The sequence below is a fragment of the Xiphophorus hellerii genome, chromosome 11 (assembly GCF_003331165.1).
Source record: "Xiphophorus hellerii strain 12219 chromosome 11, Xiphophorus_hellerii-4.1, whole genome shotgun sequence".
NCBI lineage: Eukaryota > Metazoa > Chordata > Actinopteri > Cyprinodontiformes > Poeciliidae > Xiphophorus > Xiphophorus hellerii.
The window spans coordinates 18,746,783-18,772,103 of record NC_045682.1 but is presented as its reverse complement, the minus strand read 5'-3'; the positions used below and the strand labels follow the sequence as shown (position 1 = coordinate 18,772,103).

The 25,321-nt window shown below is 39.6% G+C and overlaps 1 protein-coding gene across 1 annotated transcript; it reads right to left on the bottom strand.

The window, feature by feature from the left end:
- Nucleotides 1-7,350: 7,350 nt before the first annotated feature.
- ywhag1 (3-monooxygenase/tryptophan 5-monooxygenase activation protein, gamma polypeptide 1) lies at nt 7,351-22,902 on the bottom strand. Its single transcript, XM_032576432.1, has 2 exons — nt 22,656-22,902; nt 7,351-9,556 (listed from the first exon to the last, which is right to left on the bottom strand). The coding sequence occupies exons 1-2, from the start codon at nt 22,740-22,742 to the stop codon at nt 8,900-8,902; spliced, it is 744 nt and encodes a 247-aa protein (XP_032432323.1). The 5' UTR covers nt 22,743-22,902; the 3' UTR covers nt 7,351-8,899.
- Nucleotides 22,903-25,321: the final 2,419 nt, after the last annotated feature.

The window sequence follows — 25,321 nt, the reverse complement described above, 5'->3', positions numbered from 1 at the left end:
TACTTTTACTTTTTTTTGCATGCTTAACAATTCCAACAAAGTAAATGCAACCAAAGTATTTTGTAATTACAGTGAACCCTCGTTATAACTCGGTTCACCTTTCACGGTCTCGCTGCTTCACGGATTTTTTTTGTGCCGTTTTTTTTCCACAGTGCATTGTATTCTGTGTCCTGATTGGCTAAACAGTCTCCGCGCTTCTTCTCTACCTGTGTGCCAATAACGTTACGGTATTTCAATATACGTACTACAGCAAATTTTGGTAAATGTTTTTGCCCAGAAGAACAAAAGAGCGACAACAAATACCGATAACGATGTTCTTCTCTTGAAAAAACACACCTGAGCGGAGTCAGGCCGCAGTGTCAGCGAAATACGCGAGTCACAATTTGTCCTACTATTGATAATTAAAATGATTATTTTACTGTAGTTATTTGTTAAAAAGCGTTTAAAAAATGCTTGGGCCTGAAAGCAGGTTTTGTTCTTTGGTTCACTGTGGAGTATTTAATTATGCTGTATAATAACTGTAAAAAATAAAGGTAACTACTTCACGGATTTCGCCTATTACGGTTCTTTACGGAACGCAACCCCCGTGAAAAACGAGGGTTCAGTGTAGATTCTCGTTCTTCAAGATGATCAGAGAGCGATTCTAATGTCCAAGTTAGTAATTCATGACTGTTTCCCTGGTAGATTAATATGACGTAAAGCAGAGTCTTGTTTGTTTGTTTTTTACTACAGAAAGATGTTCTTTTAAAGGATTTGCATTTACTGTAAAATAAAAAATAAATCTCCACAGCTCACTGTTGGCAAAGAGCAACTTCTTAGGGACATGTCCAGCACTTGTGAATCTGAAAAATATTTTCCCGATACTCCTAATTGCATACAAACTCAGAACTGTACAGGATCAAGTATATTTTGTGTTGATCTGCCAGGTTAGATCCTAGTAAAATACACTTCAGTTTGTGGTGTCGGTGTAACAAATTGTGACAAAGTTCAAGAGGTGCAAAGACTTTCATAAGATACTAGCGATAGAATGGCAGGAATTGGTAATAGGTCGCATTGTGGCTCCACCAATTTCCACTAATTTATTGGCCCGGTTTATCTTGTTTAATCTTCAGCAAACCAACAAGCAGAACCTGAGTGAACTGTTAAAGTTCTGATCAACAACAGTGGAAGCCTTTCAGTGCCCTTTTATGCTGAAGCATCTGGTGGATTCAGTTCTGCAGCTAGCAGTTCTTTAGGTGTGTATAAGAGAAAAAGCCCCGTATACTTTGGCCTCCTATACTGAGACAGAACCAGCTACCATCCCGTAGATCTGTGTGTTGCAGTCAATCGCATGCGGAGCTGCATGAGTGGAGCCAGCTGTGCGTGTCATTCTGTGTGCGTGCGTCTCACAGCGCTGAGTGAAATAAGACCTGAAGCCTGTGATATCATCGCTAGATCGGTTGTTTCCATCACTTCTTGTTCTTCCTCCACGTCGACTTGCAGTTATTCGCTTTGCGTGCCTGTTCGCTAATGCACTCACTAACTCGACTCCTGACTCCAAAGCTATTTATAGAGGGCTCTGCTATGCACTGAGCTTCCAGCACGTTGGAGGGTTACAAAGAGTAGACCACAGAAAAAAAATACAATTGTTTTTCTTTCTCTCTTTTGTTTTTTTCCCCCTCATGCCTCTTGATCTGAAGAGAGCAATAGGTCGGCTACGATTAGACTAACCTCAGCTGTTTTCACAACGTGTGACTATATTAGCCGTAATAAATATCAACCTACCAGCGGAGAATCGTATTATATATGACTTATGGTTTATGCTGAGTTCATGAATACCGGACAGACTCTGGCTTACAAGGCACCCGTTTCTAAACCACTTTGCATGTCAACCTTTCCTCCTCTGTGAATCACAACTTCCCCCCTGCTTTTAATGCAGGCCTGCATTATTCATGGCGTTCCCCATCCATCCAGAACCCTTCCAGGCCGTAAACCGGGGGAGTGCTCTGTGTAAACTAGCAGAGGGATCCAAGGTTGCTAATTGGATTGGTCTCAGATCCTAACTTCCTGCACTCAGCCAAACCAGAAATGCTTTTCTAAAATGTTATTCTGTAACAACAGAGAGCATGGTGTGCAAACATTCACATGGCTTCTGTTTTGGCTCTTGTGCTGCACCTATGAACAAGTTACAGAAACAACTGCCATCGGTGTGTAGAGGAATATCAGGCCACGCTTCTTTTCAAAATTCATTTATTTCAGCCATTTTATGCAGAAAAAGTCAATTCAAGGCAGCATTTAAGTATAATTTGAACCCAGGATTTGACTAGGCCAATTCAAAACCGTAATTTTATTTATTATTTTTTTGTGCTGGAGAAGTTGTCATTGCACTCTTGTAGTAGTCTTGAGTAATTTTAGGAATCTTAGAGTAATCTTGGTGTGTACAGACAAGCTGACTGAATGTTCAAATTGTGACAATTTGATTATAGTTGTACTAATAGGTTTGGAAATGGCTAAATTTCTGTATGTTTTGATTGCAATTTTGTTATGGTGATTGAACAGTAATGATAGTTTGTCTTCAAGGAGGAACTTCCAATATAAAGCTTGCTAGAGAGAGCTTAATAGCCAGCAGCCTAATGCTTTTTGTCATCCTGAAATTAATTCAGTGATATTTGAAGTTTTGGAGATTTTTTTTATTCTCCTCAGATTTTTGTGACTGCTTTTCTTTCTTTTTTTTTTACTTGGTGAGGAGAAAAATTTAAGTCAAGCACCAGCTGAAGCATAAAGTGTGTGAATCCTCCTTCGAGTGCCTGGCTAAATCCTACACAGGAAGTGATGGAGAGCTCTAAAGCTGACATTAATGTTATTCCTACCAGAAAGCCAACACACACTCGCACAGACATCCCCGCAAAGCAATTCAGTAGAATCACAACCAATTTACAAATTTTAGAATTAAGATTTCATACTTTCTCAGACTCAAGTTGCCCGGTTTTATAGTATAAATACAAAATTTCACCATGAATATGATGCAAATCAGTAAAATCCAGTGGATGGATGACAAAAATATGAAAAATATGTGTGGATGGATTTAGATAATGGGTTAAGGAATAGAGTCTAAAAAATATACTTTTTAAAAATATATATATAATTTTAAAACACATATCAAACAGTATTATCTTATCTTAAGCAGCTCACCTTTCCAAGAAACTCTGAATCAGTAACAGTGTTGGAGTCCAGCAAAAGTTCCAACCAACTGAATGACTTTATACTATTAGAATCAGAATGAATGGATTTGCTTTGCACTTATTCCATAAATTTATATAAAAGAAGAAAGAAGAAAGTTACATTACACTTAAACACAGAAATAGTTCAGGTGGCAAATGACCTAAAAAAAAAAAAGCTGCTAAGCAGGGGACGGTGAATATGATTATCTCATATTTAAATTAAAACACTTTGAACCCCCACTTTACCTTTTTTAACATTGTAAATCTAAAGACAAGTAATTTCTAGAATACTTGTTCTCTGACATAAGAAATAAAACTAAGCTGGTAGTCTAACAGTTCTTTAAAATACATATTTCCAGAGCGACAAACCTCCGTATTTTAGTTTTGGAACTGTTTCTTATTACTGTTTTGGCCTTTCCACACATATAAACCTGAGGTACTGAACAGGAAGAACCGATCCACCAGGGGGAGCACTAATGAGTTACTAAAGAGTGTGCAGAGACAGCAAGAAGATGCTCATAGAAAGTGAAAAGAGCTTTAGGAGAACAGGGATATAAAATGGTTCTGTTCTGGGAACGACTGTGGAACCTCTGGAGACGATGGCGCAAAAAAGGATTTTACAAAAAATCAAGAAAAGTATGGACAACCCTGACCAATCCCTTCATGAGACTCAAATTTGTTGTAACACAGACAGATAAATGACCAAAACTATGAATGATGACTGTGAGCAAGACGAATCTCATGTAGCGGTTATCCTTATTTTTTTATTAAATCAGTCCTCTGATTTGCTTCAGTTCAGTCATTTCTTATATATTCGGTTATGTTTAATTATTCTTTGTGTTTAGGTACAGTTAGGTACTCTCTCTCGCCCCCTTGTGCCCTCACACCTGCAACTCATTAGCTAATCAGCCCCGGTCTTTAGCTCCAGCCTTTAACCTCCTAGTATTTATTCACCTCTCCTGCTTTCATTCCTCCTGGTTCAACCCCGTCATGTTCCTTCAAGTACTCGGTTCCTTTGTGTGTTCTTCTGGCTCTTTTGTAAGTGACCGTTTTATCATCGTTTCTCATAAATGTCGCCATTTACTCCACGCCTCTGCCTCTGGGTCTCAACAAATCGGGTCATGACGTAAAAATTAGATTTAAAAAAAGAAATTTTAATCATACAATGACCAAATTAAAAGCGTGATATCTGTATCCCTGTGCAGCTGTAATGATTAAAAGCAGGTGGCATCTCGTTTATTCTCCGTGGCAGCAGCTCGGGTTGATTACCCTGCGACCAATTAATGCCCACCAGCTGTTTAAAATAATCACAGCTCCCTTGCTGAGTGGAAAAGTTAACGTGCCAAATTACGGTTCTTGACTGACACAATCTTCTATTTATTCCAGGGAACTACTACCTGGTTTAATAAGCTGTATTTATTTTTCCTTAGAGGAAGTTGAATTATCTGCTCCGATGTCTAGTTTTGGGAAAAATCTATTCTAAGGAAATCTATCAATAGTCTGCACTGTCAATTACAGTGAAAAATGAAGTAGCTGAACTAACCTTTTGCTGTTAGTTAAGATGTTTGGGGGGGGTATCTGTTCTTCCACAGTAATTTCAACTACTCACGGTACGGACATAAAAATTGACACCGTTTGACGAAAATTTTGCCCTCATTTCAACTGTTAAAAAAGAAGCAAATTGATATTTTGCCAGTTTTATCCTGACAGGACTGCAAAAGTTAATGTGCACTTCTTAATGAGACGCTTTACTTAATGTAGATTCTCTGACAGAATTTTTGGCTGCTTGGTCTTAGCGTCATGTATGGAACAAAATTAGTGTCAATAAAAGCGAACAAAACTTCTGAACAGGAAGGATAAATCAAACTAACTGAGTAAAAGGACGAAGTCACCCCAAAACACATGACTGCATTAAATAGTTATTGAATTGATTACAGTCCTCATGGTTTTTTGCCGTTAGTATGTACGTGGTTGTTTGTCCTGTGTGTATTTGTGCCTGACAACCTGTCCAGGGTGTACACCACCTCGTCATATAAAATACTTTATTAATCCCAGAGGGAAAATTAAAGGTTGTAACTTATATTATACAATTTTCTTCAAAGAGTTGCTGTAGATGCTGATGGTTGCGGGTAGAAAGGAGCTCCTGTAGCCGTCTGTTTTACAACAGATCTGATTAAAGAGACCGTTTCTGTGTCATGCAGAGGATGCTCAGGGTTGACCATAACTTTACTGGTTTATGAAGACTCCTTGTTGTCACAATAATGTCCAGATGTTCCAGAACCAACCTTTATTATCATGTTTTTCTTTTTTAGCCTTTTTAAGGGTAACTAATAACTGCTAGAGACGCATGCCAGCATGCAGCCCCTCATGGAATGATGATATATAAGGCTGTTTGATATAACCTGAGTCAAGCATGTCAAGCATGCTTTAGCTGCAAGTCGGGAAACCAGTTCTAATTGTTGTGCTGATTCCCAGTGGCTTTACAAAGAAATAATGTATTCCTCTCAATTTAATGAGCTCAAACATTAGAGAATGTTCAGAAATAAAGTTTGTACAGCACTCTCTGTCACTTTAATTTAACAAGTCAAAAACTGTCAGTAGTAGTCGTTAATAGTAAGCACCTGTTGCTTTGGTAGCCATATTGGTCTTCCCAGTCTTCAGTGGATGTTCTCGTATTTTGAACGCAGTGTGAATAGAAAGTCTCAGAAAAAACTTGTATATTTGAGGCATTTAAAGGTAGAATTTGGATTGTTCTACTGAAATAAACAACACATTTCCCCAAAATGCTAAATAATGTGTGTGCCCCTTTTAAGATTTATTAGGAGTAAATTGGTGGGGAAAAAAGGTGATGCAAAGAGTTTTAGTAAATAAATGGATGATTTATAATCTAATGTGCACCAATCTTTGAACACATGATCATACACCAGTTAAACTACCAAACTGGTTTGGTGAGTATGACTGTTTTTGAATAAAATAGTGGTAGAATGTACCAATGTACTAATATTCTAGTAGAATATAGTATACACATTGGAAACACATTGGAGAACACAGGTACCAATATAAAAAAAAACAGACAAAAATTTCTCCATCACTGCAGTAATAGAAAAGCAACATTTTCACATCCACTCAGAATACTTTGGTCTAGCCTGTAAAAGAACAGTCATGCAGTTCTCTCCTTGTAGTTATTTCAATTAGGAAAAGTTATTGACAAGATCTTCATTCTGTTCTAGCAATATTCTGTGACTTGTAACCTCACACAGAAAACGTTTTCTTTTAAGCTTTCTTGAACTAATCCGACCTTTTCTTGGCGGTAAATATATAATGCATATTTTAGGAGCAAACAACATTTTTGACAAGCACATTTCCTTTTACTTGTCCGTTTAAACTTCAAGGTTTGTGTGTGCTTGTGTTATGCCTCTTAATTTGCACATGCAATTTCTATAGGCAGGTTTTGCAAGAATGCCGTTCTGGCTCGGGTTTATTTAGAACAAAGAAGACCAGATGCAGTTTGGACTCCACTGTAAAATAAGGTGAAAACAGCTCCTTGGTTTAGAGCAGATCTGAAAGCTGCAAGCAGCTACAGCATAATACACTTCCTTTTAGTGTGTACAACTCTGGGGAGCCTCCCATTCTCCACTGACTGGTAAAGCAAATATGCGATCAAAAGTTCATTCTGGGTGCAACTGGCTAAACTCTTTTTTTTCTCTTTATTTTAGTCCTGTGCTGCCCCTCTGGCCCATACAGCTCTGGGTGGTGAGTCATATCCTCCATTTTAAAAGCAATCACTGATTGAAACTGTCGTATTTTTGCACTTTTAGGTGAGTTTCAAGAAATAGTTTCTGCCTTTTATGAGTGAAATTACAAGCAACTTTAGTGTTTTGCTCTTTATATCATTAAATCTGAAGCATATTTTAATTTATGAACCAAAACTATTATTTCTGAAGCCCCTGTTTTTCTACTGCAAATACTTCTGGATGCTTATAGGAAATGCATTCTGGATGCAGGATGCTACCAACATCTGCCCCATCATCATTTACAACAACCTGCCAGTCTATTATATACAGAATTAGCTAAACATATACTCTGAAAGGAATGTAAGTAAGAACTATAATTCCCCCTTTTTACCAAGAAATGCATGTCACCATAGCGATGTCCATAACAGTTCAATTTATTGTTAACAATCACTGTTTTGGTATAACGCACTTCAGCGAATGGAGTAAAGAAAACACAGATTAAAAGAAGGTCTAGCTAACAATAGCAACAAAAAGAGAAATAAATAGAAAATAATCTGATTAATGTCTAATAATTCCATGTTCATATGAATACATAACATCTACAGTATAAGTTAATAAATCGAAGCTACTGTATAAATACATCACCAGCATGCACAATATTGTTTTTTATGGAGAATATTGGAGCGGTTATCATCTCACACTGAAGAGACAGTATAGTAGGCAAGTGCATTTTCTTGACCAAGAAGAAACCGAAAACAAAGTTAATCCACAAACCTCAAATCTGCTTGTACAGCTTCCGCTTTAACAATGCGTGTGCTCTGCTCACAAATTAGTTCGTTATTTAGGTCTGTGGTTCAGGATGCGACTTTTCAGAGATCCTGTCGATTCGTAGAAAAGACAGCGTTACCTGCAGACAGACATTTCAGTCAGTGTTCTTTTGATTTGCTCATCTGGATCAAAATGTTTCCCCACAAACACAAGGAGCCAATCAAAGATGTTACAGTAATGACAATACTGACAATAAGAGTTAGGTGTCCAAAAACGGGTCATTTATTTAAGAAAGCACATCAGCACATGAGAGGAACAAGCTGCACTATGTTTTTTTTTTCTTTTTTTTTATAACTGTATAAGTTTGCAGTTTTAGTTACAGTATGACTGACCATGTGACTGAGCTGGACACATACCTGACACAAAGCAAACAAACAAAAACCTTTTTTGTTTTTCTACGTCTTCAACCGCAGAAATAACCTGCTTTTCACTCGACCACCGTGGATGCGGTGCAACTAAAGATGTCGGTACGCTTTCTTTGAAGTTACGCCACGAACCCTAACATCCCTAATGAGGCCGCGTTCCTCCCCGGAACCCGTCAACTCTCTCACTCACTATCACTCGCCATTTCTCTCTCACTAAGCAAGGCCATGACATTCAAGGTTTGCGCTATTTATTTTTTCTTGCTGCTCAAGCATCGAGGAGTGAATTTCTGAATGCTCCTCCCTCTCGCTCGAATACATTAAGACAGCTCCGCTTCATTTGCATGATTAGTCAGTCTCTGGCGGTTGTGAGTATGACTGTTATTCACACCGCGATGGACGACGAACCTCTTTGTGACCTAAGTCGGTACTCTAGCAAATGCTGCAGACGCTGTCGTGGAGGGAGTTTCATTCTTGGGTGTTTATCTCTCTTTTTTTTTTTGACGTAATCATAGCGTATTTCTCAAACTAAACATGTTTTCCCTCCTTCTACGATCTTTTCGCTTTTAATTGTGGAAAAATAAAGAACAGCAGCTACGTCGGTACCATCGGCTAAAATGGTAGCCGACGTTCCCCCACCTTCCCATCTTTTTTTGTGTGTGTTTTTTGTTGTTGTTTTTTGTTTAAATTAAGAACTTTTTAACAATTACTATTTTTGTCATCATTTGTGAGCGCGCGTGTTGTGTTGATTTGGCAGAATGAGGTTTTGGACTCTTTAGTTGTTGCCCTCGCCTCCCTCATCGTCCTGCTGGTCGCTCGTCCACAGCGTCAAGTTGTCTCGAAGCAGCTGCATGATGAGAGTGGAGTCTTTGTAGGAGTCCTCGTTGAGGGTGTCCAGCTCGGCGATGGCGTCGTCGAAGGCGGTCTTGGCCAGGTGGCACGCCTGCTCGGGGGCGTTCTGGATCTCGTAGTAGAAGACGGAGTAGTTGAGGGCCAGGCCCAGGCGGATGGGGTGGGTGGGCTGCATGTGCTCCTTGCTGATCTCATGGGCCTCGCTGTAGGACTTCTCGGAGGACTCCACCACCGCGGCTCTCTTCTCGCCCGTGGCGACCTCGGCCAGGTAGCGGTAGTAGTCGCCCTTCATCTTCAGGTAGAAGACTTTGCTCTCGTGCTGCGTCTCGTTGCAGTTCTTGATCAGGAAGTTGTCGAGGAGGTTGAGCACGTCCTGGCAGACCGTCTCCAGCTCCTTCTCGATCTTTTCCCGGTATGCCCGCACCATCTCAATCTTCTTCTCGTTGCCGTCAGCAGACGTCTTCTGCTCGATGCTGGAGATGACGCGCCAGGACGAGCGCCTTGCCCCGACCACGTTCTTGTAGGCCACGGACAGGAGGTTCCTCTCCTCGTTGGAGAGCGGTTCATTCAGCTCTGTGACCTGAAAGGAAAAGCACGACAAACATGTAGAAGTTAACCTTTGTTGAGTAATGTGACAAAATATCTGTAATAGAGCTGAAACGATAATTGTGATGAATCAATTATTGAAGTAATTTTTTTTTAATTTTTAATTGCAGTGTACGGACTCAAAAAAAAAAAAACATTTGCTGAAAAAAATATTCAAAGGAGTAATTAAGTCAAAACTGTACAAAATATACAATTTACACCTTTGTTTGATAATGTTTTTTCCAATTCACTAAATGACTTCTATGTTGCATTTTAGGCAAAAAAAAGGAATGAAGCCTCTTTTATACAATATTGGAAACCGATTAAAACATGCATGCAAATAAGGAATTAAGTGGATATGTGAAAAATCTGTAGAATCTGCCAAATTTTTTGAGATTAATCGATTACTAAAACAATCGGTTATAATCTCTGTATATAAAAGTTAGTCCTACAGTTAACAGTGATTCAAATTCCTGTAGGTCTGTATTTTACTTATTCTCACATATTTATGTGCTTTGATTTAAACCATTTGCCGTCTACTTCAAAGAAGAGTATCCACATGTTGCCACCATCTTTAATTGTAGGGATGGTGTGTTCAGGGCAACGTGGGGTTGTTAAATCTACCAAACAATATTTTGTATGCCAGTTTAAAAAGACTGAGCTCTTCCTTACACAACAAGTTTAAATCAAAGGCAACCAGATTTTTCCTCAGTTTTCCTGAAGACGTTTTTACACCTAGAGGTGAGTGAAAGTCCAGTTGCCTTTGATTTAAGCTTGTTGCAGGAGACATGACTTGGATGGCTGAGAATATACATGAGTCTCATCTTTCCACATGCTTGCTGAGTCCCCTTGCATTGTTTTAAGGGCAAACTACTAATGGGACTTTCTTTTAACAATGGTGTGTGACTCTCTGCAGCTCCTCCAAAGCTACCACAGCTCTCTTTGATGCATTTCTGAGTATTGTTTTTATTGGCCAGCTTTTTAAGTGTATGACTTCATTAATGGGTTGAACGGTACCTTGTTTGTTTCAAGTTTAAGATATTGTTTTAGAGCGGATGTTTGTATGTATGGTTTTTATTTGTAAGAAAAAACAATCTATTTTGCCCTTCCACATCACAATTATGAACTACATTGTTTTGGCCAAATTATTCTGATGACGACAATCTCTGCATCTGACATCATCCTTTATGGAAACACCTGGTTGACTATTTGCTGCTGGGGTTTTATTTTTTTGACCGGCCTGCATCTGGCTAGAGGATTTAATCCTTTTTACCCCCTTGAGGATGTACAGCAGAGGCATCATTGTAGATCCTTTCTGAGATCTACAATCAGAAAGGATCTGATGCACACTTTATGCACACTGAGCATAAAGTGTGTTGTTTCTTCTAGGTTTTAGTCACAAGGAACTTCTCCTCGCAATGCTTTCACTAGAAGATATACTGTTCACAATATAGGTTTAAAGAATTGGAAATAGTTATGTATAAAAAGTAAAGGAGCTCAGATTTATTACAAGCAGAAGTGAAAAAAATCTATTATCTTGTAAAAAGTTGATCGACAGATGAGGTGGTTTAAATTTCCTGCTTCTCTCTCTACTCTTTGGTCCTGCTCTGCATTCATGGACCCTCCTCTTCAACTTCTGTGGGATACGGGTTCATAGTTCAGGTGTTATCTGAGCTTTTGAAGTTCTAATCAGCAGCTCCCCGTTGTAAAAACAACACCTTATTACCATAGTTACGCAGTCGTCTGAAAGTAGAAAAACTAAGAGCAAAAATCCTTACAGCTCTACAGTATCAATAGCCAGTGGGAATAATTGATCCAGTGTCTCAATCATAAAAGCTATGAACCAATCAGAACTAACGAAACAGCTACTCCAAAGTGATGTCACTATGAGTGGTGCAACATTGACCAACATTAGAAAATTTGAAATTTAATATTTCTATTACTATTTCAACAAAAAAAAGGAGGAATAACCCACACACATCGTTTGTCTTGGGGTTTAGAAATCCTCATACAGAACACATGGTGGAGCTGTAGTGTCTTTCTAGAGGATGTGAACACAGTGAACAACTGGAACCAGCGATGACATTTTATGGGTACGAGTCCCTTAGGAAGCAGGAGCATAATTTGACTTGAAAGACTCACAGCATCTGTTAATCCCTGTTCTATCAGCTACAACAGTCACTGTTGATGCAAACGCATGTGACTAATCATGTTCTCATCTGCTGCACAAATTCTCAGCACACAAAAGCTTTTACCTTCATCAACACCCATCAACCTCTGCTATTCTTTCCACTTTTTGATACATAAAGAAGCTGTCAGTCTGAGTTGTGCTTAAATTGTAAAAGGGAGGGAGGGAGTGCTTTGGGGGGGAGCAAAGAGCAAGTTGTGATGCAATCTAGTTTCCATGGTAACTGCAAAATCTGCTTTGTTTCTGAGAGCCTCTCTATCTCTGAAGGAGATAGTGGCCACAAGCTGCTTGCAGAGAGAGCAGATGATGATGATGCAGTGAAGGCTGCAGCATGGTGGGTGGGGATCAGTGAGAATGGTGAAACCACAAGCAACCTTTTCCACTCGGTCACTGCCTTTCCAGTGGCATAAAGGAACCGAAGAAGTCTGTCTGATTTTTAGAAAGGAGCTACTTTCAATGATCACTCCTTTTCAACAGCAAGCCAATAAAGCAAAGAACACGCTTTGGAAAACAACTTGGAGGCATAGTCCATCAATAGCAAACTAAATGTTGACTGGCCAACAGCAGAATGTAAAACTACATTTGTGAGGATAATGCATATCAAAGTTATGCATTTTACGGCGGTTTTAGAGCACAGAACCATTATTCTAATTAACTCTATTTCTGTCTTTTGTACATTAATACTTCTCAGATGGTGAGCCCATATTTCTCTTTGTATAATGTTTGTCACCAACCAGCTGGTGACCAGAAAAGTTTTCCAATTTAACAAACTTAACCAGGCCTCCTTACAAATTCAAAAACCCAATAAACATTTTTTAGAGAATAAGATTCAAAGTTCCTCTAGTGTTCAAAAGGGTGCGATGGCAGAGCACAAGGTGACGCTATTTGGAGATCGGCTTAGATTGTTCTCCCCACTCATGCCTGGGTTTTTTCTGGGTGTCCTGGTTTCCTCCCTCAGAACACAAACATGCCTGTTAAATCAGCTGGAGATTGTAAATCATGGTTAGATGTGAGTGTAGGCGTAAACAGTTGTTCCTTATGTTGGTTCTGTGATGGGGCCAGGTACCTGTCTTGGGTGTGTCCCACTTATCGCCTACAGACCACGGTTGAAATGTATCCGGCTCCCTGTGACTCCAAACAGAATTAAGTAAACAAATAAATGTTTAAAGGGAATCTGACGAACTACAGAAGGTGTAAGTTCATATACAAAAAACTGGAAGTAAGAGGCCTATGATGCTCAGTATGTAATCCAATATTTGTTTTAAAAGAATGATGCATGTATCCATTTAACTATAGAGCTGAATTATGAATTAGTGTGTCTGATGTTTTCACAGTAGGAAGGCTCTTTTAACTGTAGTGTTACAGCAAAATAAATGAATGATTTTATAACTGAACACATCTAATGGTAAATCAGAGATATGTTCTTGCTGTATTGTTAATCTGTAATACAGTCCCATACATTATTCCATTCCAATATACATTTTGGTGCCAACACTAAAAGAAAAGTGTAGTAGCTTAACTTAAATCACTACAATGATGATTGAAAATTTTAAACTTATCCAGTGCAGTGATGACTGAAAAAATACAAATAGAAGTGCAGCATAACTATGGATTTTTGTCGATCATAAAATCAAACAGTCTTCAAACGCTAACAAAAACAGTACACACCTCCGACATCCTTCTATAACAGTAATAAAATTTACATTTAATTCTTTTGCTGCAGTTAGCTGTAGTGCAGAACATTTATCCTATTTATGACTCTGTGTTGCTTGCAGATCTGAAACAGTCACAGCTAAAATGACTTGAGAAACAGTTCTCAAACATTCAGTATAGAAATAAACAATGACCAGTCCACCACAGACGCTTGCAATCATAAACAAATACCCTGAGGCAATTTAGAGTAGCAGATGAAGCTAACTTGCAGGAGAACGCCAGAATATTTGGAGGGAATCAATGCACTCATGAAAAGAACTCAGAACTGAAGGCCCTTCCGACCCCTGGATGGTTTCTAACCTTGCATCATTCTGCTGTTATAAAATTAATTTACTAATTTGAAAAAGTTAAGATTTTTTTGTTTCTGATTGCCTGGTAACTACTTTAAGCTAAAAACCACTGATTAGTCATTTCTAGTTGCACATTTACTAGTAATCTTTTTTAAATCTGCCAAAGCAAACAATCTACCATTCATTCTCCATTACAAGACCAACCAGGTTGGAGAGGAACAAACTACTTTGTAAGAGTAAAGCCCTAAAATTGTGTCAATGTATGCTAGAAGACACTGGGTGAAATAAGTCATTTTATGACCTTTAGAAGTTGCTCCAAGAATCTTTTACACAACCTGCCAGACAGAGATACTCGCAGAGCTCTAGAGGGTTACATTAGTTTGTCTAAAGACGGTTACTTCTTAAGATATTGTAAAAATTACAACTGTCGTAAATATGCCGACCTTTGTACATAAAGTGTGAGGAAATGCAAACAAGAAGAAGGTACAAATTGCGTAACACCAAGGAGAAAGTCCTCCTCAACCTTCTTCATTTGTTCTACCTAAAACACCATCTCAGCAATCCTTTACCTCAACCCATCAAAATGCAGTTAGAGCCATTGATTACTTACCCTGCAGCAAATGTAACCAGCAGGTTTGGGTCAGCTCTGGAGAATCAGAGGTCAGGGAAACAATGCTTGAGCAACTGATCAGTACAAACATGGCTGCCTTTGTTCCAGAGGGCTGCAGGGCGAGCAGAAGGCCCCAACGGAAGCTGCGGTGCTGGGATGACAATGGAGCTCTGTTCACCCATGCAAATCATCAATCGCGCTTGCTCTGCCGTGACTCATCCCAACACTGGCCAGTCAAACTTCCAAACATCTGCATGCTAATACAAACAAAGGCCAGGCAGGACAATCAATAGCTTCCTCTATGACAAATCTCTGCATGAGCCTTAGTATGAGCAAGCCCTGTAGTGCCTAAGTGGGGTAGCACTAAAAGCATACCTCCTTATACTTTCATTAAATACGTTTCTCTCCACATAATGAAGGCGTGTCACAATCCCACAGATCCCCCTTCTTTGTGTTCCATGCATTCCCTTTTTGTTTCCTGCTCAATTGCTTCTGCACCCTCTTCTACTCTAACCTGATGTGACAACCCTCTCTGCAAACCCCTTTTCAAGCAGCAGAGCACAAAGGCGCCAGGGACGACCTGACGTCACTGACGGCGTGAATAGGGTTAGCCGAATCAGCCACAAAGAGCTTGGTGGTAAGAAGAGCGTTCTCTAGCTCCTTGTTGCTACGATACCACATGCAACGGTAGTTATTCCTGTGATTACAACTAATGTTTGAGTCAAACCATAAGACACAAAAAGGGCTTGTTCATTAAAGGAAGGAATGCCTGACTAGGCCTCTGGACTGGTATAGAGGAAGGCGAGATATTTGTTCCTGTTTGCTGGAGAGTGTACATCCCAGCTATACGATATATTCATATCTATTTTTTTGTTTTGCATGTGTTGCTTTGAAGGTAGAAATTCAGGGTTTCAGATCATATGTAAGATATTTTTTTTTAAAGTGGAGCACTTCCTTGGTGTGGCGTTTCTCTGACCATGTCTAGAAGTGGTGGATTTCTGTTGGGGGCCCTATGCCTCCAGGAGCTGTCGAGAAAGACACGGGGATAAAGCTGGGCTGTGGTAGAAATCCCTCCCTATTGATCTCCCTGGTGTTAGCTCACCATATGGGGTGGTAATGTGCCCCCTCCCATGGTCCCTCTGACTTCTGGCTACCACTATAGGGGCTGGTGCCTTGCATGGGTGGCAGGGCCTCCATGGAGACTGGAAGAGGGCGACTGTACAAGATAGAGTTTTGGCGCTCGAGTTCTCTAATTCAGTGTCTCTTTGACCCAGGAGTTGCTACTTTTTGGTTTCACTGATAACATCTCTCTGTATGGAGCATATGGCTGTTCTGGGTTGTGCCTTATGTCTGTCTGCTGCCTTCTAGAGCAGTCCTTTGCTCATATTAGGTGCTCACTAGTGCAGGCTTTCTACTGTTCTCACCTTTCTAAACAACTTTGCACCTCCAGGTAGCAAATTCACACGCATACAACCACTAAACACAAACACACCTCTACACATACGTTCAGCTCTGTATGTTTGAAAGGTGCTGAAGATGCCAAAAAGGAATGTGGTTTATTCTGTTAAAAGGAAATTATATCTTTCTAATCCACAAGCTTGATCAATATGAGGGATTGCTGCAAAGTCAATCATCTACTGTCACCACCTAATCTCACTGGAGAAGGGATTGCTGCAAATTCAGTGTCTCTATCCAAATGGCTGGGCTTCCTTAGATAAGAAATTTTCACCATTTGACAAAATAGATCAAAGTTGAACTGATGTATTTTGTAAGTGCCTTGAGATTAAATTAGTTTTTAATTTTGCTTTGTACATGAACTGAATTAATTGAATTGTCAGGCCAAGTGCCTAAAAGTTGCACTTCAGTTTCCATGGTATAAAGAGGAAATACGGACACATATTACTTAGTAGAGGTACAGAATTTATGCCTTAGTGAAGAAAAGATATCAACTGGGCTATTTATAGTTACTACTCGTGATTGGTTTGGGTAGGTGTGTCAGGGAAAAGCCTGAGGATGCCACAATTATTTCCACTCCGTCTGTTGGTGATTGAGTTTGTGTATGAGGAAAGAAGAAAAAAAAATAGAGAAAATAAGCAGCTGTTAAACCGCTTCATATGAAAGTTAAGACATTAGATCTTGTCAAATAAACTTGATGATGATGTGTATGTAGGTGGAAACAGTGGGTGTTTTTATAGTACTTTGTGACTCACCAATGAGTCAAAACTAATCCCTGAGCCACTCTGAAACTTCCTGAGACGAAACTGGCTGTTTTTATAACCAGACTGAGATTTAGGAGTTCTGTCTTACAAGGAGGGACTCCAAGCCTGGCACATCCATCCCTCAGACTGAAGGATGGAATCAGAAGAAGAAAAAGATGTTCACTTATGGAAATACTGCAAATGAGATAAAATGAAATTGTGAAAAGTGCAAAATTGGGGAAAAAAACAAAAACTAGCTTCTTATCATGGGTCCATAAATAACAGCCGTGGCTGGTAGCAAAAGCAATCAGAGAACAAATAAGACTTCAGTGTTACACAGCACCAGTGCAGAGAAATTATAGACCATTTATACTGAGAAAATCAAGGCAGGCAAAGCCGTGAAAAGAAAAATAAATCTCCCATTTAATATTTATTTCGTGACATGTTTTGGTTTTTATAGTTTTCATATCGTGATCATGTAGGCATGGCAACAGGGTAAAGCTCACGTTAACTACACTTTCTTTATTCACTGGAAAAACGTTGTGGCATTATAGCATATTGGATATTTCCTGAACGCCGACATGCTTTTAACTTAAACAACGTTCTTTGTAAGAATTGGGGGAAAATAATTTATGGAAGTTGCATTTTAATTAAAAGACATTAAAATGACAGTTTCATTTCTGACAAAAGATTGTCTTCTAGAATGTTCCACTTTTGTCGGACTTTAAATGAAGGTATACTGATATATCTATTGTTCCTTTAATAAAGCAAATAGAAAATATGATTCAAATTGCATCAACCAACAGCATGTAAGCATGTTTAATTACAGTCAGAGCCTTGGAACACATGCGTAAAGTATAAAAGGGCAAAATCTTGCAATTCTTTCATTTCATGTTCTAAATTAGAACCTTTATTAAAGAACCTGAAGAACATTTGTTTCTATTTTATGTTATAGTTCTCAGGAGGAAAGAAAATATTTGGTGTCAGCTGGAAAAAATCTGATTGGTGCATCTGTAAAGCTTTTTAATTCTGCATAAAATGTATATTTTTATTGCATTAGATGCATCAAAACTGAACACTTTTTTTTTCTGTTAAAACACAAGCAAAACGCCAAGTTCTTTGACATAGTTTGCTATGGGTTAAAAAACGACAAATGTTTTGATGCATAAATGTAGATGGTGTGATTTCTTCAGTTTCTAGAACTAGTACCGCTGCAGTAATCATGTTCACTTGGGATCAACCTTTGTTCTGTTTATTGGATAAAACAGTTTTTGTTGTTTTTTTTCCCTTAGAAATGGAAACAGAGTCAGAACCCTAAAGAAAAAACTCGATTTGGTATCAACTGGTAAAACCATAATTGGTGCTTTTCTGAAGGTTATTTTCTCAAAAAATATTTTGTTTTCAAAATTATGCTTTGTTGAATTTAAATAGCTACTATCTTTTAGAATTAAGAGTGAAAATAAAATGTCAGGTCATGACCCTCAGTTCTCTCTGAGCTGATGTCATCTTCTACTGTATGGATTATACTGTAACGCTGAACATTCACACCCGCTTGCTCTGAAGGACGTATTTTTAGCATCTGCAACATACTGTACGTGTTGACTTGGGAAGATCAGTCACATCTGCTGCAGAGATATATTTATAAATGCTGACGGTATGATTTTATATGCGGCAACAAATGAAAGCATCAATAAAACATATATTTGTCCTTGATTTACGGCCTTAATATGCTGTGCGCAGTTCTATTGGTCTATTTATCTAAAACCTAATCAGCATACTGAGCTCATCTTACATTAAATATCCGTTTATATAATGCATGCAGCTCAGTAAATCTTCTAATGCACCAGAAAAACAATAAGCTTCTATAGAAGAATGCGTGTAGCTCATTAGGTATGATGGAAGTCCTGGCTATCTGGGACATGCATTTTCTTAGACAAAGCTCTCCAACACGGCGTGTGTGTGTGTGTGTGAGAGAGAGCAAGAGCACGAGCATAAATTCAAACTAATGGAGTCAGCACATTAAAACGGCGTCGAAGCACTGTTGGTTAAACACTGGACGGATACTGGGAAAAATAGAAACAGAATCTTATCACTGGTAGCTGCCTAAATGTACTGTATGTTTATATGCTAGATTTGGCTACTTGTGATGTATGCAACTACTGATCAATAACAGGAAACTGATAAGAGCCTTTAAATGAACGGAGGGGGCCACATGATGCAAACACAGGGACACGCTTTTAGCACAACTTGAAGAAAACAATCCTTTAAAACTGACAAGCTGACAAGCTTATGTTGTAGTTGCATGAGAGGGCTGCTGCTCTTTGCCCATGTGGGTAGTATGATGCAATAGCTTCTTAGCCTACTGTAGTATTGAAAGCTTTTTATACAAATTAACTGTCAAATGGACTCAGCAAGGCTGGAATGAAATGGAGAGGGGATTTTATTGCATTTGCAGAAACGGAGCTGCACCAATCAATAAATCAGAGATGAAAACTGGCCAATTTTTCTGTGATCAATAACTTGTACTCTTTAAAGCTTAATAATAATAATAATACCGGGTTTTAGTTCTAGAATAAAATGACCTAAATCTGTAAAAATTGGAGTTGTAGGTATGACCTGAAATAGAAAATGAAATCTGTACCAGTCAGGATAACCTGATCCCCACATCACTACAAAAAAAAACAGTCAGATATGTGGTTTTACGTGAGGCATGCTACATGTTGTCGCTATACCGATTATATTGTAGTCATTAATCATGTCATTGATGCATCCCAGGGCCTAATTTTTTATAATTTGTGTGATACGGTGATGTTTTGAGTGTTGAAACCAAATCTCATTAGCGAAAAGTGGGATTTAAAGGGAGTTTCTGTCAAAAGCTTAAAATTGGTTATTACCATGTTGCCGTAGCTAACTTATTATGCTAGCAGATAGCTCAAGAAGACCGAAGACGAAAGCGGTACTATTAACATAATAAAACAGCTTATCTTAAAAAGATCATTGCAGTTTATGCAGATATATACAGTAATAAGACAGCAATTATTTCACTTGGGAAATGAAAGTAGGAGGCAGTGAGCAATTAATGATCTTCCTGTGTGAAATATACTGAGGATAATATTCATGACAGCAGTTTAAATGTTTGTAAAATGGTGTTCCGATAAACCTCTGACCTTTTAGACTTTGAACTGTTGTAAGATAGTAGCGGTTTACTTTGGTCTTGGTCGCTCACACTTGTCGTTAGCTTTAGCCTCCTGGAGCGGAACAGCTAATCCGCCTGAATCAGAGCTCAGATTTGAGAAAGCCGTCACACCAATGCTGCACATATTCTAGTTGCAAGCATTTGCTAAAGGTTGCGCTGCTTAATGCTAGCAGCAAAATATCCCCACATAGGAATGTTTTTTTTTTCTGAAACAGAAGGTTTTTCAACCATTTGTGCCCTGTGTCAACCGAGCCAACTAAGACAGCAAAGCGCCATTTTTATGAAAGCGCTGACATATTAGCTTGACCACTAACCTGACATACAACCCCAAACGCGTCATAGTCGTACAAAACATATTTGTCTTGTAGTTTATTGGTTTTGCACAGAAAAAAAGCTCAGCTTCGTTGTCATTCCACACAAACGATTCCATTTGCCTTTTGTTGTCTTGTTGCGTTTACAGCTAACAACGCGGAGACTTTAGGCGCATTCTCCATGCTAACCATCATGTGGCTGGAGGGGGGGAATAGCATTTTGTTCTCTGTGGTAAAAACATTTCCAGAACGGGTTCTGTGTGGACGAGATTGTTTTTGAAACTGACAACTAGTTTTAGAGAAATGCGCTCCAATGTGGACAGGGCCATACGGCGACATTGTAGTTTTCTCAGTTTTACAGACTCGGTTTATACCCAATTGTAATTCCAGATTCATGGACATTATCGTTTGATTTCAAACTGATAAAAAGTCACTTTTTGGTACAAACAGAATGCACTGTTTTACTAAATAAATATTATATGCTGTATGTAAGATATTAAACTCTTATAACCTTTTAACATAACTTTATTTTGCTATTCCTTTAAGGGTGCCTTCTGAATTTTTAACTTTTAACTTTATGAAAGTGACTGCTGCATGTTACAATAAATAACAGCCCTCAAAATCCAATAATGTTGGCTAGAACAATTACCAATGCAGGAAAATATCTCGGATCTAATTCACCCAGATCTTGTAAAGCCAGTGGTTAAAATCCAGCACTGACATCAGCCCATTCTCACCCACTTTAGTAGGGCTTGGTCCTAATCCCTTGTACTTCAGAGAGCACAGAGGGTGCAGCATGTTCCACCAACCTGGTTATTTGGTTCCTTTGCCACTGAGGCTTTTTGCCATGGCTGCAGTGGCAAGGGATTCCCTTCAAGTGATGGGCGAGGCAGGAGACACGCCCCGTTGCTCTGTGCTGCAGAGAGACTGGCTGGGTGAGGGGCAGCTCTGTCCCTCTGACTCGGCATAAATGGGAACGGGTGGAGCCGGGGCCCCTGCTGGTTACCACTAGAGGCCGGTTCTATAAGCAACATGGACTTCCGCCATTCACAGCTCATGTCTGACTTCTGGAAGCCTCCGCTGATATTTGTTCATTCTTTGATCTAAAGTGGTCTTGTTTTGTAAATTAGTCTCTCATTGTGTAAAGGTGAGAAGGATTCCCATCTCTAGATGCTCCAACATGATCTACACTCATTACAAATAAAACTGGGGATCCCGCAGAACTCTATTGTGACTATTCCTTTTTTTTAAGGAGCTTTGGCACAGAGTTTCCTAATTTTTGTCCACTCCCATGTGAACTCAGTGTCCATACACGCTGAGCGGGGAAAAAACGGGTGAGCAGCAGCCTTTGTGCAGCTGGCATAAAAAGCTGCATGTGAAATGGTGCACTACGGGCGGGCCTGTGCTGCTGCATCCTGGCAGATGCTGCGGCACGCCTCTGTGTGGGAACCTGCTGGAGGAGGAGGAGGTCCGGGACGCAGGGATGCGGCTGCCGCACAGCGTCCTTTAAAAAAAAAAAAAAAAACAGCGTTTATGATCGGTGGTGGGGAGGGGAAAGAGGGGGGCTGCACTGAGATAAATCTGTCGAAAAAGGCGTCGGTCCACCGACACCCACGTCTGACAGGTTCCTATGTGTTCTGCGCAAATCGATTGCGAACAACCTTCAGCCTGCATTGCTCTTTCCCCCCTATGCGCAAAATGCGCAGCGGCAACGGAGTGCCCCGACCTCGTCCAGCTAAGACAACGTTGGCTTTTCAAGCTAAATGTACAGCTCATTATGTCGCGTGGAAACCGGAACACGACCATCAGCGAATCCTACGATGTCACATCATCGTAAAATCATGGTACCACCTATAGCGCGCCCTCTCCTGCAAAATCTTTCGATGGGAGACTTTTGATTTCCTTTCTGTGTAATGACAAATACCTTTAGGACAGACAACAATCGGATCACTTGAATGTCTTAGTATGAGCTTTTTTCCTCCTTCAGTGCGCTTAAATCACACCAGCCTGGCCGTGTGTGTGTGTGTGTGTGTGTAGGGGTGTGCGTGTGTATGTGTGTGTGAAGGATCCTGTTGGAAAAGGCACCGCCCCAAGATCAAACAGTCCGCATTCAGACAGCCACAATCCACCGCAGCTCAGCGCCAACAAAAAGCCGCAGATTTACAGTAAATCACTGATTTTAATCTCATTATGGTGGATCAGATCACTGATATGCAGAGAGAGAGAAACGGTGGGGTGAGGTAGAGGGGGTGGGGGACAGAACAGGGACGGGCCTTTATAGCCCCGCTCAATATGATGTGTTCCCAGATCTGATTTTAGCTGTGATTTACCGCTCTCTGCGGCAAGTCTTTCTCATAAATGTGCTCTTCAATCATAAGTTTCATACACCAATTTTGATTGGCTGATCCGGTAAGGTGAACGCGTGCCAGACCGGAGCGCGGTGGTCCTGCGTCCCCCGCGAGCTCGGTCAGCCCCGCAGCTTTGAGACGTTCCTTACTCACACACACCCAGGCTCGGACGTGTCCGGTAATTGCCGCACAAAATGGGACTGAAAGAAGAAAGGTCATTACGGCAGAGGGCTTACTTACCGACTTCATGGCAGCTGCCATATCATCATACCTCTCCGCCTGCTCGGCCAGCCTGGCTTTCTGCACCAATTGCTCGCGGTCTACCATTTTAGAGGCCGGTTGTGGTGCTGCCCGCTGTGTGTTTTGTCGTAGCTGAGAGCTGTAATGTGGATGTCTGAACGCAGTGTAACGGTGCCGGGTGCTGTCGCCGCAGCTGCTGCCTGCTGTCTGTGTGCCTGCCGACGGGACACCCCTCCCCCTACACGAGCACTTTCCCTGGCTTGTGTCGCCACCCAAAAAGGCGTGTCCACACGGAGTGATGTAACGACCCAGGCAGCTGAACCCGAAGGAACGGGGTACAGACCTCCACAGAGGCTCTTCATACCAACCAATATGCACATGTTTTGTTATTATAGGAATAATAACACCAGTAAAGCCTGGTTTTGTCTAATAAACGCCCCTGTTGCAATATGAAGAAAAATATGAATATTTTACGCCCTACTCGTGATAAAATAAATAAATAAAACTTGACTGGATTTCTTAAAGATGCTAACTACCCAAAGTCCCTAAAACCCTCATAAAAAATTGAGCATTAAATTTAACTCTGGTAGGAATAATCATGTCAGCCCCATTTTAAAGGGATACTTCAGATTTTTTTTTTTTTTTTTTTTACTAAAAGCTGTAGCATGTAATTTTTATTAAAGTATGTTTTTGTACATATTTGTTAAAACAGTCACCATGTCGTAACAGTTTAATATAAAACGGATAATCTGTGAAAAGACTGATCTTCCTCACCTCCTCCCCGAGCTTTTATTACTGTGTGTGTGGGGGAGGGGGGAAACAATGCACCTGACCAAAAACAGCCAATCAGAGCCAGGAGGAAAGTGTTACTGCTGTCAATCATCCTCATGTACTCACAGCAATATGCAAATGGCTGAGAAATTACTTTTACAGAAAAAAAGCTTGTCCTCCATCATTGGTGCCCATGCTAACTCACCTGAGCATTCACAGAGAAGCAGAGTAGCAAAGAGGGGCGGGCCCTCAACCATTTCCCCCAACCAATCAGAAGCTAGTACAGGAATGTCATTTCTTTTAGGGCGACAAATTTTACAGACAAAATCTTAAAATACTTTTAAAAAATGTGTTTTACAGTACAAATTTCTTGTAAATTAACCATGTCCATCTAAATTTATAATATAATAGGATCACAAACATCCAGCGACGCTCGGACAAAAGCTATAAAAACAATCAACCCTCCAGACCCTCAAAGAAAAAAAAAATATATATCAGGAACCTGAATGGATGTACAGAACTCCTAGAAAAATCTAATTATTTTTGTTTGTTTGAAAAACAATAGTGCCATGATTTGGTTTATTGTTTGAGAAGATAAATTCATATGACACGTATTTTATTTTTGCCTTTAAGAGGAAAAGTGGCTCACTAGTGCATTCAGCTAGATTATTTTAGTCCTCGTGGCAATCAGTTCAGGCTGTATAGAAAAGCGTGCAACACTTTGTAGATTTATGGTCTTAAAAAATACAAAAACTACATGATGATTTTCCTTCAACTTCACAACTATGCATTACTTTACATTAGTCTGAAAAAATTGTTTTTACTTGACAAAATCTAAAAATGTTCAAATTGTATAAATACTTTTGCAAGGCTATAACTACCAAAAGTTGTACAGTACGTTGGCCTGAAACTGATTCATACAAATTCATACAAAGTGTCCAAGTCTAAAATAACAATTTCAAGCTGGAGCCATCCAGGTGATTTGTATGCATGGGAGCCATAATAAATTTAGAGGGAAGGGGTCCTTCTACTTCAGAATCAAGTTCCCAACTTTGGGGGCCGTTCCCGTTGACAATTCTGTCATGGAAATCTGAAATTATAAACACAGTTGGGAACACACCTAGACATATAGGAGTTTTCCATTTAAAAGTATGACTTCATACTTTTAAATGGATTTGGGTTTGAGGCGTTTTTCAGCTTCGTACTTAGAAATTCCAACTTCTGGGTAAAAATTACACAGACCATTAAAACGCAGCAGTTAGCAGACAGTTTAAGTGTCTGAATATGTTATTAGCACAGCATCATTACATCCCAATTATTGTAAACTGGGAACCAAGCTGACTGGTAAAGTTCTTCTAATGTGATTCTTGGCACAGTTCTTGTCCTGGCTTGAGATTACAGTACAGACTTTACTGCAACGTAACTTTGATACGTTGATTCATTTTAAACTTTGAAGCTCACTGCGGTTTTCTAAAGTACAGCAGACGCAATTTTTTGCAGCTTGTGAAACAGGCTCTACAATAAAACATTAATGGTCAATTGTTACAAAAAACTTTACAGTTACTTTTGGATGCACTTAAAATACCCAGTTCACTTTACAGCATTAAGTGTGGTTTAAACAAACCACACTCACTGAAAACTACAGCAGATAAAGGTAAAATCTGAAGATTTCAGCCTAAGACTTAAGTGAACACTTTGAAATAAAATGTCTTTATTGTTTAAACTTTTCCACATTTTCCATGGATTTTTATGTGGAAGACCAGCGTAGTTTGAGTGAATAGTTATGCAAAAAAAATTAGACATGCTTTAAAAACTATATATATTTTTCCACAAAAGTCTACAAGGTGCGACTACACTGATGCCCTTAAATTAAAGTTCCACTGTCTGCCTTTACA